General features: G+C 50.4%; 1 protein-coding gene across 1 annotated transcript in view; it reads left to right on the top strand.

Annotated features, from left to right (window-relative positions):
* Positions 1-12,420: 12,420 nt before the first annotated feature.
* LOC139355123 (uncharacterized) overlaps positions 12,421-13,763 on the top strand; it is a 49,430-nt gene continuing 48,087 nt past the window's right edge. Inside the window, exon 1 of the mRNA XM_070999447.1 lies at positions 12,421-12,570. Coding sequence (XP_070855548.1) covers positions 12,421-12,570 — 150 coding nt within the window. The remainder of the gene's footprint in view (positions 12,571-13,763) is intronic.

Here is a 13,763-nt window from a genome sequence, read left to right as displayed (position 1 = left end):
AGCCGACCACAAAAATCAGTTCGTTACCTCTGGCGCGTGATTGTCCCAGCAGCGAAAGCAACTTAAACAGAATGGCAATGAAGTGGATCTACCGGCTTGAAAAGGAGGAATTCGCCAATGTTGCACAGAGGCTTAATGTCGCCCTGGACGGCAGATTAGAAGACATAAGAATTGAATTATCCGAGTATTACTGAGAAAGGGTTAATGACCCACAGCTCGTCGACATCTGGGCCGAGGTGAAAGCTACATACCACGACAAAGCCGTCCCGACACGTTAACAAACGCCGAAAGGGACAACCTAGTGGCACGCCTGAGCGTTGACAACTTACAAAAAGACTTACACACAGGAGAAAGTCAAGCCAAGACAGAAAAATAACAGCGCTGATCTCGAGACCTAGGTCCGAGAATGGTCGTCCTGGTTCGACGGTGCGGAAAAACCGTTCGAGTTCCCCTAGCAGGTGGAATGGTCCGCCAACACATACGGCTTGGATTTAGACATCATTCCCTGAGCGATGCCGGAATTGCTTAAGGGAAGGGCTTTTAAGTGGTTCATCGCCAACAAAAAACCATGGAAAACCTGGGCGGAGTTCATAGATAGCTTCTACACATAGTTTCTGCCGAGAGACTTTTTCACCAGACTGGCGGATCAGCTCAGCCAACGGAAGCAGGGCTTCAGCGAGTCGTTCAAAGACTACATGATCGATATGCATACGATGGTGAGGCCACTTATTCTGCGAAAGAGACCATAAGGATCATCAAGGAGAACGGCACCCCAAGTCTAAGGATCTGTCTAAGGGCGTACAAAGTGTCGGACATGGACACGCAGATGATATGAGCAGATAAGTACGAAGAACTCGAAAAGGAACGGGAAGTGTTTACGCAAGAAAAAAAATTCTCGAAGTCTTAGTCGGCATCACCAACGCAGGAAACATGCAGAAGATGTGAAGAGACAGCAGCCAGGAGACACGGGAAAACGACCAATGGTCGCAACCTAACCGACAGCAGGCGACAGGCTACTACGAAGTGACTCCAAGGATAACTCCAAGGACTCGCCAAGGATACTACGAAATTTCTACAAGGACTCGATAAGATAAATCCATGGCATCTTTAAGGATACTACAGGGCAACTACAAAGGTGCAAGGAAATACGAGAACGACAAGAACACAAAGGGATCAGACCAGGGCGTCCAAAGACGGCCGGGAAGGGCGATGATCTTTTGGAGGCCAGCGATAAGAAGCGCACTCCCAGCGATGGTGCCTTCGTCAAGGCTTACAGTTCTGGTGCTTTCGAGGGCCGCGAGTTTGAAGATCGCGTGGTGGAGTTTGACTACGGAGAGGGGCATACATGGCGGCTCCAGCAACCTGAAATGCAAAGGGGTTTAATGCAGGAAGCATAAAACAAACACCACAGTACTTACCTGCTGCAAGGCAAATGCGAAGTCCTCTCCGCACCCGGTCTCGAGTGTTGCTAGCGTGGAAACAGGCTCAGCCAACTGAGGACGACGGAAGGGCGATAAAAAATGAAAGGAGAGAGAAAGGTTGGGGTAGAAAGGAGTAAAGAAATTCGAAAACTTTCCTATGAAAGTTGCGAAATCACCATGACCCAGGGAGGGGGTCGCCTCGATAGGCAGTCGTTTGGCACTGGATGATAGTGCGATCGATGGGCACACGCAAAATGGAAACGTAGTTCATGGTGAATATCGCAGCGAGCAAGTGGCAACGTAGCAAGCAGACCACAAAAATCAGTTCGTTACCTCTGGCGCCCAACGTGACTGTCCCAGCAGTGAAAGCAACTTAAACAGAATGGGAAAGAAGTGGATCTACCGGCTTGAAAAGGAGGAATTCGCCAATGTTGCACAGAGGCTTAATGTCGCCCTGGACGGCAGATTAGAAGACATAAGAATGGCATTATCTGAGTATTACTGAGAAACGGTTAATGACCCACAACTCGTCGACATCTGGGCCGAGGTGAAAGCTACATACCACGACAAAGCCGACCCAAGCATCACGTTAACAAACGCCGAAAGGGACAACCTAGTAGCAAGCCTGAGCGTTGACAACTTACAAAAAGAGGCACACATGCAGAAGATGTAAAGAGACAGCAACCAGGAGACACGGGGAAACGACCAATGGTCGGCACCTAACCGAGTCCCACGACAGCAGGCAACAGGCTACTACGAAGTGACTCCAAGGATAACTCCAGGGACTCGCCAAGGATACTACGAAATAACTACAAGGACTCGATAAGATAAATCCATGGCATCTCCAAGGATACTACAGGGCAACTACAAAGGTGCAAGGAAATACGAGAACTACAAGAACACAAAGGGATCAGACCAGGGCGTCCAAAGACGGCCGGGAAGGGTGATGATCTTTTGGAGGCCAGCGATAAGAAGCGTAATCCCAGCGATGGTGCCTTCGTCAAAACTTACATTTCTGGTGCTTTCGAGGGCCGCGTGTTCGAGGATCGCGTGGTGGAGTTTGACTACGGAGAGGGGCATACATGGCGGCTCCAGCAACCTGAAATGCAAAGGGGTTTAATTCAGGAAGCAGAAAACAAACACCACAGTACTTACCTGCTGCGAGGCAGATGCGAAGTCCTCTCCGCACCCGGTCTCGAGTGTTGCTAGCGTGGAACCAGGCTCAGCCGACTGAGGACGACGGAAGGGCGAGAAAGAATGAAAGGAGAGAGAAAGGTTGGGGTAGAAAGGAGTAAAGAAATTCGAAAACTTTCCTATGAAAGTTGCGAAATCACCATGACCCAGGGAGGGGGTCGCCTCGATAGGCAGTCGTTTGGCACTGGATGATAGTGCGATCGATGGGCACACGCAAAATGGAAACGTAGTTCATGGTGAATATCGCAGCGGGCAAGTGGCAATGCCGCCCAACGATATCGGTAGCTGATGGGTATCGATATCATGGGGAGCCCCGCTGTGTTATCGATAGCTGATGGGTATCGATGCCCAGTCGGAACAGATGGAGGATTGGCGCGGGAGATTTGAAGTTGCTACGAGAAGGATGACCAGCGCTGTAGAAACTCAATGGAGTTAAAAGGATTTGCAGGGACACGCCGGAGAGTAGGAACGAGTTCTTAAATGTTTTATGAGGTAGGGGGGAATGTGAGGAGTTGAATAACTCCCCACAAATCTGAGCTTCAGCAGCGACAGACGGCCGGCCGCTTACCAGATACGCGGCGAATTCGCGTACTAACGGCGCGGCGATGAGCGGTTGGAGAGGAAGAGAGTTTGGAGACCAAGGTTGGAGAGGAAGAGAGTTTGGAGGACAAGGTTGGAGAAGAAGAGAGCTTGGAGACCAAGGTTGGAGACAAAGGTTGGAGAAGAAGAGAGTTTGGAGACCAAGGATGGAGAACAAGAGAGTTTGGAGACCCAGGAGCGGAGAATGAGAGAGTGGAGACTTGGCGGGCAGAGCGAGAGGGCCGTGTGCAAAAGGGGATAACGGAAGTCCACCGGACCTTGGACTCTGCCGTGAACTTTGGACCGGGAGAAGAAGTGCCACATCTCGGCAGCGGAGCGGCACACAGGCGTGCCACAAGCATCACGGGAACCAGCGGGACGGCAGCATTAGGCAGAAGCTCGGTTGGAAGCTGTACTTAAAGGAAAAGTGGGTCAATCAGAAGTCACGGACTTTCGACCCGGAGTGGAGAGTTTCAGAAGGCCGTGTGCAAAAGGGAAATAACGGTTCCCGGAGGCCCTATATAAGGCCGCAGAGCGCTGGCAGCTGGATCATTCGATCACGAGGAGTCAAACCGTCAAAATCAGTCAAGATACCAATGTGAACAGTCAGTCAACAAAATAAACTACAAGGGAGCTGCAACAAGTCGAGTCGTCGGAAAAGCAGCGACGTGGGAGCCTACAGGGAGCAAGATCGCTACGTCGAGGCATTCGGGATTGGGATACCAGGAATCTCTGAATTGAGACGCAGGTAGCAGGTAGTATCAACTTAGTCCTGGCGTTATGCCTGTAGAATCCCGAGTATAAAAAGCCAGAAGGGAGAGCGGTCGATCGGTACGGTCTCGAGTGGAGTTGTCCAGGATAGCCCTACGGTCTCGACTCGTGAAGTCCCGGATCGGCGTACGCCCAATTTCCCGAGTACCAGAAGCCACGATACGTCCAGCCGCGCAGCCAGCACGGCCAGGAGCAGTGCGCAAGACATTGTCAGCAGCAAGCCAGCCACCACATCACGACAGACACGGAGGACAGATCGAGGCACGCGGAAACGTCCCGGACAATAAGCAGAAGGGTGAAGCTTGGGAGGAACGTTCGTTGACACTAGAGGCAGCTTCCAGGCGTTTGGCCTTGACTGTCCGCGCGGGCTGAGCAGAGACCTCAGTGGGACCATCCGGGACAGAGCAACGGACAACCGGCGGTGTGTTGAAAGGAGTGATCCTGGAGAGTGTAGCACCTGTTCACCCTAGTCTGAGAACGGTGACGCTTCCCTAAGGCCGCTCGGTTTACCCCGTCGCGAGTCCGAGTCGTCATAAGCAGTCACCGAATCAGCGCGTCAAAGACGAGCACCGAGCGAGCATCTTCAGGGAGCTTCAATGATCTTCAGGGAGCTACAGGACTGGAGCACTGAGACAACGAGGCGAGAGGTCGTCGAGACAACCAGGACCGTCGGAGATACCGATGGCCACAACTGGCGATATAAAGGCCAACCAAGCTACCAAGTCATTTAAATTAATATTTCCGCAATAAACCCACTACGAACCCGTGAATTCTGTACTTTCTCACTGAGCTACTGGGCGGTAATAAATTTGGTGGGACGAACACACAATCTACTGAGCTAGCCGCACGAATCTCGTAGCAAGCCGACCACAAAAATCAGTTCGTTACCTCTGGCGCGTGATTGTCCCAGCAGCGAAAGCAACTTAAACAGAATGGCAATGAAGTGGATCTACCGGCTTGAAAAGGAGGAATTCGCCAATGTTGCACAGAGGCTTAATGTCGCCCTGGACGGCAGATTAGAAGACATAAGAATTGAATTATCCGAGTATTACTGAGAAAGGGTTAATGACCCACAGCTCGTCGACATCTGGGCCGAGGTGAAAGCTACATACCACGACATAGCCGTCCCGACACGTTAACAAACGCCGAAAGGGACAACCTAGTGGCACGCCTGAGCTTTGACAACTTACAAAAAGACTTACACACAGGAGAAAGTCAAGCCAAGACAGAAAAATAACAGCGCTGATCTCGAGACCTAGGTCCGAGAATGGTCGTCCTGGTTCGACGGTGCGGAAAAACCGTTCGAGTTCCCCTAGCAGGTGGAATGGTCCGCCAACACATACGGCTTGGATTTAGACATCATTCCCTGAGCGATGCCGGAATTGCTTAAGGGAAGGGCTTTTAAGTGGTTCATCGCCAACAAAAAACCATGGAAAACCTGGGCGGAGTTCATAGATAGCTTCTACACATAGTTTCTGCCGAGAGACTTTTTCACCAGACTGGCGGATCAGCTCAGCCAACGGAAGCAGGGCTTCAGCGAGTCGTTCAAAGACTACATGATCGATATGCATACGATGGTGAGGCCACTTATTCTGCGAAAGAGACCATAAGGATCATCAAGGAGAACGGCACCCCAAGTCTAAGGATCTGTCTAAGGGCGTACAAAGTGTCGGACATGGACACGCAGATGATATGAGCAGATAAGTACGAAGAACTCGAAAAGGAACGGGAAGTGTTTACGCAAGAAAAAAAATTCTCGAAGTCTTAGTCGGCATCACCAACGCAGGAAACATGCAGAAGATGTGAAGAGACAGCAGCCAGGAGACACGGGAAAACGACCAATGGTCGCAACCTAACCGACAGCAGGCGACAGGCTACTACGAAGTGACTCCAAGGATAACTCCAAGGACTCGCCAAGGATACTACGAAATTTCTACAAGGACTCGATAAGATAAATCCATGGCATCTTTAAGGATACTACAGGGCAACTACAAAGGTGCAAGGAAATACGAGAACGACAAGAACACAAAGGGATCAGACCAGGGCGTCCAAAGACGGCCGGGAAGGGCGATGATCTTTTGGAGGCCAGCGATAAGAAGCGCACTCCCAGCGATGGTGCCTTCGTCAAGGCTTACATTTCTGGTGCTTTCGAGGGCCGCGAGTTTGAAGATCGCGTGGTGGAGTTTGACTACGGAGAGGGGCATACATGGCGGCTCCAGCAACCTGAAATGCAAAGGGGTTTAATGCAGGAAGCATAAAACAAACACCACAGTACTTACCTGCTGCAAGGCAAATGCGAAGTCCTCTCCGCACCCGGTCTCGAGTGTTGCTAGCGTGGAAACAGGCTCAGCCAACTGAGGACGACGGAAGGGCGATAAAAAATGAAAGGAGAGAGAAAGGTTGGGGTAGAAAGGAGTAAAGAAATTCGAAAACTTTCCTATGAAAGTTGCGAAATCACCATGACCCAGGGAGGGGGTCGCCTCGATAGGCAGTCGTTTGGCACTGGATGATAGTGCGATCGATGGGCACACGCAAAATGGAAACGTAGTTCATGGTGAATATCGCAGCGAGCAAGTGGCAACGTAGCAAGCAGACCACAAAAATCAGTTCGTTACATCTGGCGCCCAACGTGATTGTCCCAGCAGTGAAAGCAACTTAAACAGAATGGGAAAGAAGTGGATCTACCGGCTTAAAAAAGAGGACTTCGCCAATGTCGCCCAGAGGCTTTATGTCGCTCTGGACGGCAGATTAGAAGACATGAGAAAGGAGACCCACAACTCGTCGAAATCTGGGCCGAGCTGGAAGCTACATACCACACAAAGCCGACCCAAGCATCACGTTAACAAACGCCGAAAGGGACAACCTAGTAGCAAGCATGAGCGTTGACAACTTACAAAAAGAGGCACACATGAGAAAGTCAAGCCAAGACAGGTAAATAACAGCGCTGATCTTGAGACCCAGTCAATCAGACTATGCAAGGATCGCTTAAGGGGTTATATACCTTTTTGAGCGAAAAAATTGAGGGAACTTTGGATTTTTTTTCAGGTATGTAGCAATTTTTTTATGACACTGAAGTTATTATTTATTGATAGTATATGTTTTTATCGAAACAACAAGCATTTGTTCTTAAAAAAATATAAATAATTTACGAAGTTTACCACGATGGAAGTCCTGCAGGTCAACTGGTATCTAAAAACCAAAAATTTTTTATTAGTATAGTATTATTTCCAGTTCGTGAACGATTATTTTCAAGAATACGATTTTTCCAAAAAGTTGATTTTTCGAGTTCTAAAAATTTTATTAAAAAATTCTGATCTGCAAAATCAAAATTGTTGCATAAAAACTGAATCGATCACGAACCCGGCACAATCATTACGAATAATTTAGAAAAAAAATGAAGAAGATCGATCAAATAGTTATTGTGCAATCACGGCCACAGCAAAGGCACTTTTGGAAAAACACGACTTTGAGATAATCGCATTCAAAGTTTTACGTTGAGTATATGCAACTATTGAAGTCGAGCAGACAAACTTACAAGTCATCGTCGAACTATTATTCGGATCTCTATGAAAATTCGGGAAAATGTTCTCTAGGGGATATACTTTAGGATTCAGCAAAAAAAAAATGTTCCTTTTTTTTGAAAAAAAAAGGTTCGACGGTGCGGAAAAACCGTTTAAATTCCTGGAGCAGGTGAAATGGTCCGCCAACACATAAGGCTTGGATTTAGATATGATTCCCTGAGCGATGTCGGAATTGCTTAAGGAAAGGGCTTCTAAGTGGTTCATCGCCAACAACAAACAATGGAAAACCTGGGCGGAGTTCATAGATAGCTTCTACACATACTCTCTGCGGAGAGACTTTTTCACCAGACTGGCGGATCAGGTCAGGCAACGGAAGCAGGGCTTCAGCGAGTCGTTCAAAGACTACATGATCGACATGCTGACGATGGTGAGGCCACTTATTCTGCGAGAGACCCTAAGGATCATCAAGGAAAACTGCACCCCAAGTCTAAGGATCTGTCTAAGGGCGTACAAAGTGTCGGACCTGGACACGCAGATGATATGAGATGAGTACGAAGAACTCGAAAAGGAACGGGAAGTGTTTTCGCAAGTCGGCATCACCAACGGAGGAAACATGCAGAAGATGTGAAGTGACAGCAGCCAGGAGACACGGGGAAACGACCAATGGTCGCCACCTAACCGAGTCCCACGACAGAAGGCAACAGGCTACTACGAAGTGACTCCAAGGATAACTCCAGGGACGCTAAGGATGTTACGAAATAACTACAAGGACTCGATAAGATAAATCTATGGCATCTCCAAGGATACTATAGGGCAACTACAAAGGTGCAAGGAAATACGAGAACGACAAGAACATAAAGGGATCAGACCAGGGCGTCCAAAGACGGACTGCAAGGGCGACGATCTTTTGGAGGCCAGCGATAAGAAGCGCACTCCCAGCGATGGTGCCTTCGTCAAGGCTTCCATTTCTGGTGCTTTCAAGGGCCGCTTGTTTGAGGATCGCGTGGTGGAGTTTGACTACGGAGAGGGGCATACATGGCGGCTCCAGCAACCTGAAATGCAAATGGGCTTAATGCAGGAAGCAGAAAACAAACACCAAAGTACTTACCTGCTGCGAGGCAGATGCGAAGTCCTCTCCGCACCCGGTCTCGAGTGTTGCTAGCGTGGAACCAGGCTCAGCCAACTGAGGACGACGGAAGGGCGAGAAAGAATGAAAGAAGAGAGAAATGTTGGGAGAAAGGAGTATAGAAATTCGAAAACTTTCCTATGAAAGTTGCGAAATAACCATGGCCCAGGGAAGGGGTCGCCTCGATAGGCGGTCGTTTGGCACTGAATGTTCATGGTGAATATCGCAGCGAGCAAGCAACGCCGCCCCAGCGATATCGGTAGCTGATGGGTATCGATATCATGGGGAGCCCCGCTGTGTTATCAATAGCTGATGGGTATCGATGCCCAGTCGGAACAGATGGAGGATTGGCGCGGCCGACTTAAAGTGGCTACGAGAAGGATGACCAGCGCTGTAGAAACTCAATGGAGTAAAAAGGATTTGCAAGGACACCCGTGGTAGGGGGGAATGTGAGGAGTTGACTAACTCCCCATAAATCTAAGCAGCAGCAGCAACAGATGGCCGGCCGCTTACCAGATACGCGGCGAATTCGCGTACTAACGGCGCGGCGAGGAGCGAATGGAGAGGAAGAGAGTTTAGAGACCAAGGTTGGAGAGGAACAGAGTTTGGAGAACAAGGTTGGAGAAGAGGAGAGCTTGGAGACCAAGGTTGGAGACAAAGGTTGGAGAGGAAGAGAGTTTGGAGATCAAGGATGGAGAACAAGAGAGTTTGGAGACCCAGGAGCGGAGAATGAGAGAGTGGAGACTTGGCGGGCAGAGCGAGAGTGCCTTGTGCAAAAGGGGATAACGGAAGTCCACCGGACTTTGGACTCTGCGGTGAACTTTGGAACGGGAGAAGAAGTGCCACATCTCGGCAGAACCTCGGTTGGAAGCTGTGCGTAAAGGACAAGTGGGTTAAACAGGAGTCACGGACTTTCGACCCGGAGTGGAGAGTTTCAGCGGGGCGTGTGCAAAAGGGAAATATCGGTTCACGGAGGCCCTTTATAAAGTCGCAGAGCACTGGCAGCTGGATCAGTCGATCACGAGGAGTCAAACTGTCAAGATCAGTCAAGATACCAATGTGAACAGTCAGTTAACCAAATAAACTACAAGGGAGCTACAACAAGTCGAGTCGTCGAAAAAGCAGCGCCGTGGGAGCTCACAGGGAGCAAGATCGCTACGTCGAGACATTCGGGATTGGGGTAACAGGAATCTCTGAATTGAGACGCAGGTATCTGAGGTCTTTATCCCTATCAACTAAGTCCTGGCGTTACGCCTGTAGAATCCCGAGAATAACAAGCCAGAAGGGAGAGCGGTCGATCGGTACGGTCTCGAGTGGAGTTGTCCAGGATAGCCCTACGGTCTCGACTCGTGAAGTCCCGGATCGGCGTACGCCCGAATCCCCGAGTACCAGAAGCCACGCTACGTCCAGCCGCGCAGCCAGGAGCAGTGCGCAAGACATTGTCAGCAGCAAGCCAGCCACCACATCACGACAGACACGCAGGACAGATCGAGCCACGCGGAAACGTCCCGGACAATAAGCAGAAAAGTGAGGCTTGGGAGGAACGTTCGTTGACACTAGGCGAGGAGGCGAAGTAAAGCGAAAGGCAGCTTCCAGGCGTTTAGCCTTGACTGTCCGCGCGGGCTGAGCAGAAACCTCAGTGGGACCATCCGGGACAGAGCATATACCCGCAATAAACCCACTACGAACCCGTAAATTCTGTGCTTTCTCCCTGAGCTACTGGGCGGTCAGGCTTATATAAATTTAATGGGACAAACACACAATCTACTGAGCTGGCCGCACGAATCTCGTAGCGAGCGGACCACAAAATACAGTTCGTTACCTCTGGCGCCCAAGGTGTTGTCCCAGCAGTGAAAGCAACTTAAACAGAATGGGAAAAAAGTGGATCTACCGGCTTGAAAAGGAGGACTTCGCCAATGTCGAACAGAGGCTTAATGTCGCCCTACGGCAGATTAGAAGACATACGAAAGGCATTATCCGAGTATTACAGAGAAACGGTTAATGACCCACAACTCGTCGACATCTGGGCCGAGCTGGAAGCGACATACCACGACAAAGCCGACCCAAGCATCACGTTAACGAACGCCGAAAGGGACAACCTAGTGGCAAGCCTGAGCGTTGACAACTTACACAAAGAGGCACACAGGTGAAAGTCAAGCCGAGAGAGGAAAATAACACCGCTGATCTCGAGACCCAGTCAGTAAGTCTATGCAAGGATCGCTTAACAAGTCCGAGAATGTTCGTCCTGGTTCGACGGTGCGGAAAAACCGTTTGAGTTCCTGGAGCAGGTGGAATGGTCCGCCAACACATACGGCTTGGATTTAAACATGATTCCCTGAGCGACGCCTTAATTGCTTAAGGGAAGGGCTTTTAAGTGGTTCATCGCCAACAACAAACAGTGGAAAACCTGGGCGGAGTTCATAGATAGCTTCTACTCATAGTTTCTGCCGAGAGACTTTTTCACCAGACTGGCGGATCAGGTCAGGCAACGGAAGCAAAGCTTCAGCGAGTCGTTCAAAGACTACATGATCGACATGCAGACGATGGTGAGGCTACTTATTCTGCGAAAGAGACCGTCAAGGAAAACTGCACCCCAAGTCTACGGACCTGGACACGCAGATGATATGAGCAGTTGAGTACGAAGAACTCGAAAAGGAACGAAAAAGTGTTTACGCAAGAAAACAAATTCTCGAAGACCAAGTCGGCATCACCAACGCAGGTAAAATGCAGAAGATGTGAAGAGACTGCAGCCAGGAGACACGGGGAAATGACCAATGGTCGCAACCTAACCGAGTCCCACGACAGCAGGCAACAGGCTACTACGAAGTGACTCCAAGGATAACTCCAGGAACTCGCCAAGGATACTACGAAATAACTACAATGACTCGATAAGATAAATCCAAGGCATCTCCAAGGATACTACAGGGCAACTACAAAGGTGTAAGGAAATACGAGAACGACAAGAACACAAAGGGATCAGACCAGAACAAGACGGGCTGGAAGGGCGACGATTTTTTGGAGGCCAGCTATAAGAAGCGCACTCCTCTCGATGGTGCCTTCGTCAAAACTTACATCTCTGGTGCTTCGAGCGCCGCGTGTTCGAGGATCGCGTGGTGGAGTTTGACTACGGAGAGGGGCATACATGGCGGCTCCAGCAACCTGAAATGCAAAGGGGTTTAATGCAGGAAGCAGAAAACAAACACCACAGTACTTACCTGCTGCGAGGCAGATGCGAAGTCCTCTCCGCACCCGGTCTCGAGTGTTGCTAGCGTGGAACTAGGCTCAGCCGACTGAGGACGACGGAAGGGCGAGAAAGAGTGAAAGGACAGAGAAAGGTTGGGGTAGAAAGGAGTAAAGAAATTCGAAAATTTTCCTATGAAAGTTGCGAAATCACCATGACCCAGGGAAGGGGTCGCCTCGATAGGCGGTCGTTTGGCACTGGATGATAGTGCGATCGATGGGCACACGCAATATGGAAACGTAGTTCATGGTGAATATCGCAGCGAGCAAGTGGCATCGCCGCCCCAGCGATATCGGTAGCTGATGGGTATCGATATCATGGGGAGCCCCGCTGTGTTATCGATAGCTGATGGGTATCGATGCCCAGTCGGAACAGATGGAGGATTGGCGCGGGAGATTTGAAGTTGCTACGAGAAGGATGACCAGCGCTGTAGAAACTCACTGGAGTTAAAAGGATTTGCAAGGACACGCCGGAGAGTAGGAACGAGTTTTTAAATGTTTCACGAGGTAGGGAGGGAATGTTAGGAGTTGAATAATTCCCCAAAAATCTAAGCAGCAGCAGCGACAGATGGCCGGCCGCTTACCAGATACGCGGCGAATTCGCGTACTAACGGCGCGGCGGGGAGCGTTTGGAGAGGAAGAGAGTTTGGAGACCAAGGTTGGAGAGGAAGAGAGTTTGGAGAAGAAGGTTGGAGAAGAAGAGAGCTTAAAGACCAAGGTTGGAGACAAAGGTTGGAGAAGAAGAGAGTTTGGAGACCAAGGATGGAGAACAAGAGAGTTTGGAGACCCAGGAGCGGAGAATGAGAGAGTAGAGACTTGGCGGGCAAACGAGAGTGCCTTGTGCAAAAGGGAATAACGGAAGTCCACCGGACTTTGGACTGCCGTGAACTTTGGACCTGGAGAAGAAGTTTTACGTCACACAGGCGTGCCACATGCATCACGGGAACCAGTGGGAAGGCAGCATTGGGCAGAACCTCGGTTGGAAGCTGTGCGTACAGGACAAGTGGGTCAAACAGGAGTCACGGATTTTCAACCCGGAGTGGAGAGTTTCAGCGGGCCGTGTGCAAAAGGGAAATAACGGTTCCCGGAGGCCATATATAGGGCCGCAGAGCGCTGGCAGCTGGATCAGTCGATCGCGAGGAGTCAAACCGTCAAAATCAGTCAAGATACCAATGTGAACAGTCAGTCAACCAAATAAACTAGAAGGGAGCTACAACAAGTCGAGTCGTCGGAAAAGCAGCGCCGTGGAAGCCTACAGGGAGCATGATCGCTACGTCGAGACATTCGGGATTGGGATACCAGCAATCTCAGAATTTGTACGCAGGCAGCTGAGGTCCAGAGGACATCACACGGCTAGGTCAAAGCGGGCTGCTTATCCCTACCAACTAAGTCCTGGCGTTACGCCTGGAGAATCCCGAGTATAACAAGCCAGAAGGGAGAGCGGTCGATCGGTACGGTCTCGAGTGGAGTTGTCCAGGAGAGCCCTACGGTTTTGACTCGTCAAGTCAAGGAACGGCGTGTCCGAATCCCAAGTATAACAAGCCAGAAGGGAGAGCGGTCGATCGGTACGGTCTCGAGTGGAGTTGTCCAGGATAGCCCTACGGTCTCCACTCGTGAAGTCCCGGATCGGCGTACGCCCGAATCCCCGAGTACCAGAAGCCACGCTACGTCCAGCCGCGCAGCCAGCACGGCCAGGAGCAGTGCGCAAGACATTGACAGACACGCAGGACAGATCGAGCCACGCGGAAACGTCCCGGACAATAAGCAGAAGGGTGAGGATAGGGTGGAACGTTCGATTACACTAGGCGAGGAAGCGAAATAAAAGCGACAGGCAGCTTCAAGGCGTTTAGCCTTGACTGTCCGCGCGGGCTGAGCAAAAAACTCAGTGGGACCGTCCGGGTCAGAGCAAGG

Source organism: Drosophila suzukii, unplaced genomic scaffold, assembly GCF_043229965.1.
Source record: "Drosophila suzukii unplaced genomic scaffold, CBGP_Dsuzu_IsoJpt1.0 scf_9, whole genome shotgun sequence".
Taxonomy (NCBI): domain Eukaryota; kingdom Metazoa; phylum Arthropoda; class Insecta; order Diptera; family Drosophilidae; genus Drosophila; species Drosophila suzukii.
Note: the sequence above shows the minus strand (reverse complement) of the source record. Positions and strands in the feature narration are given on the sequence as shown.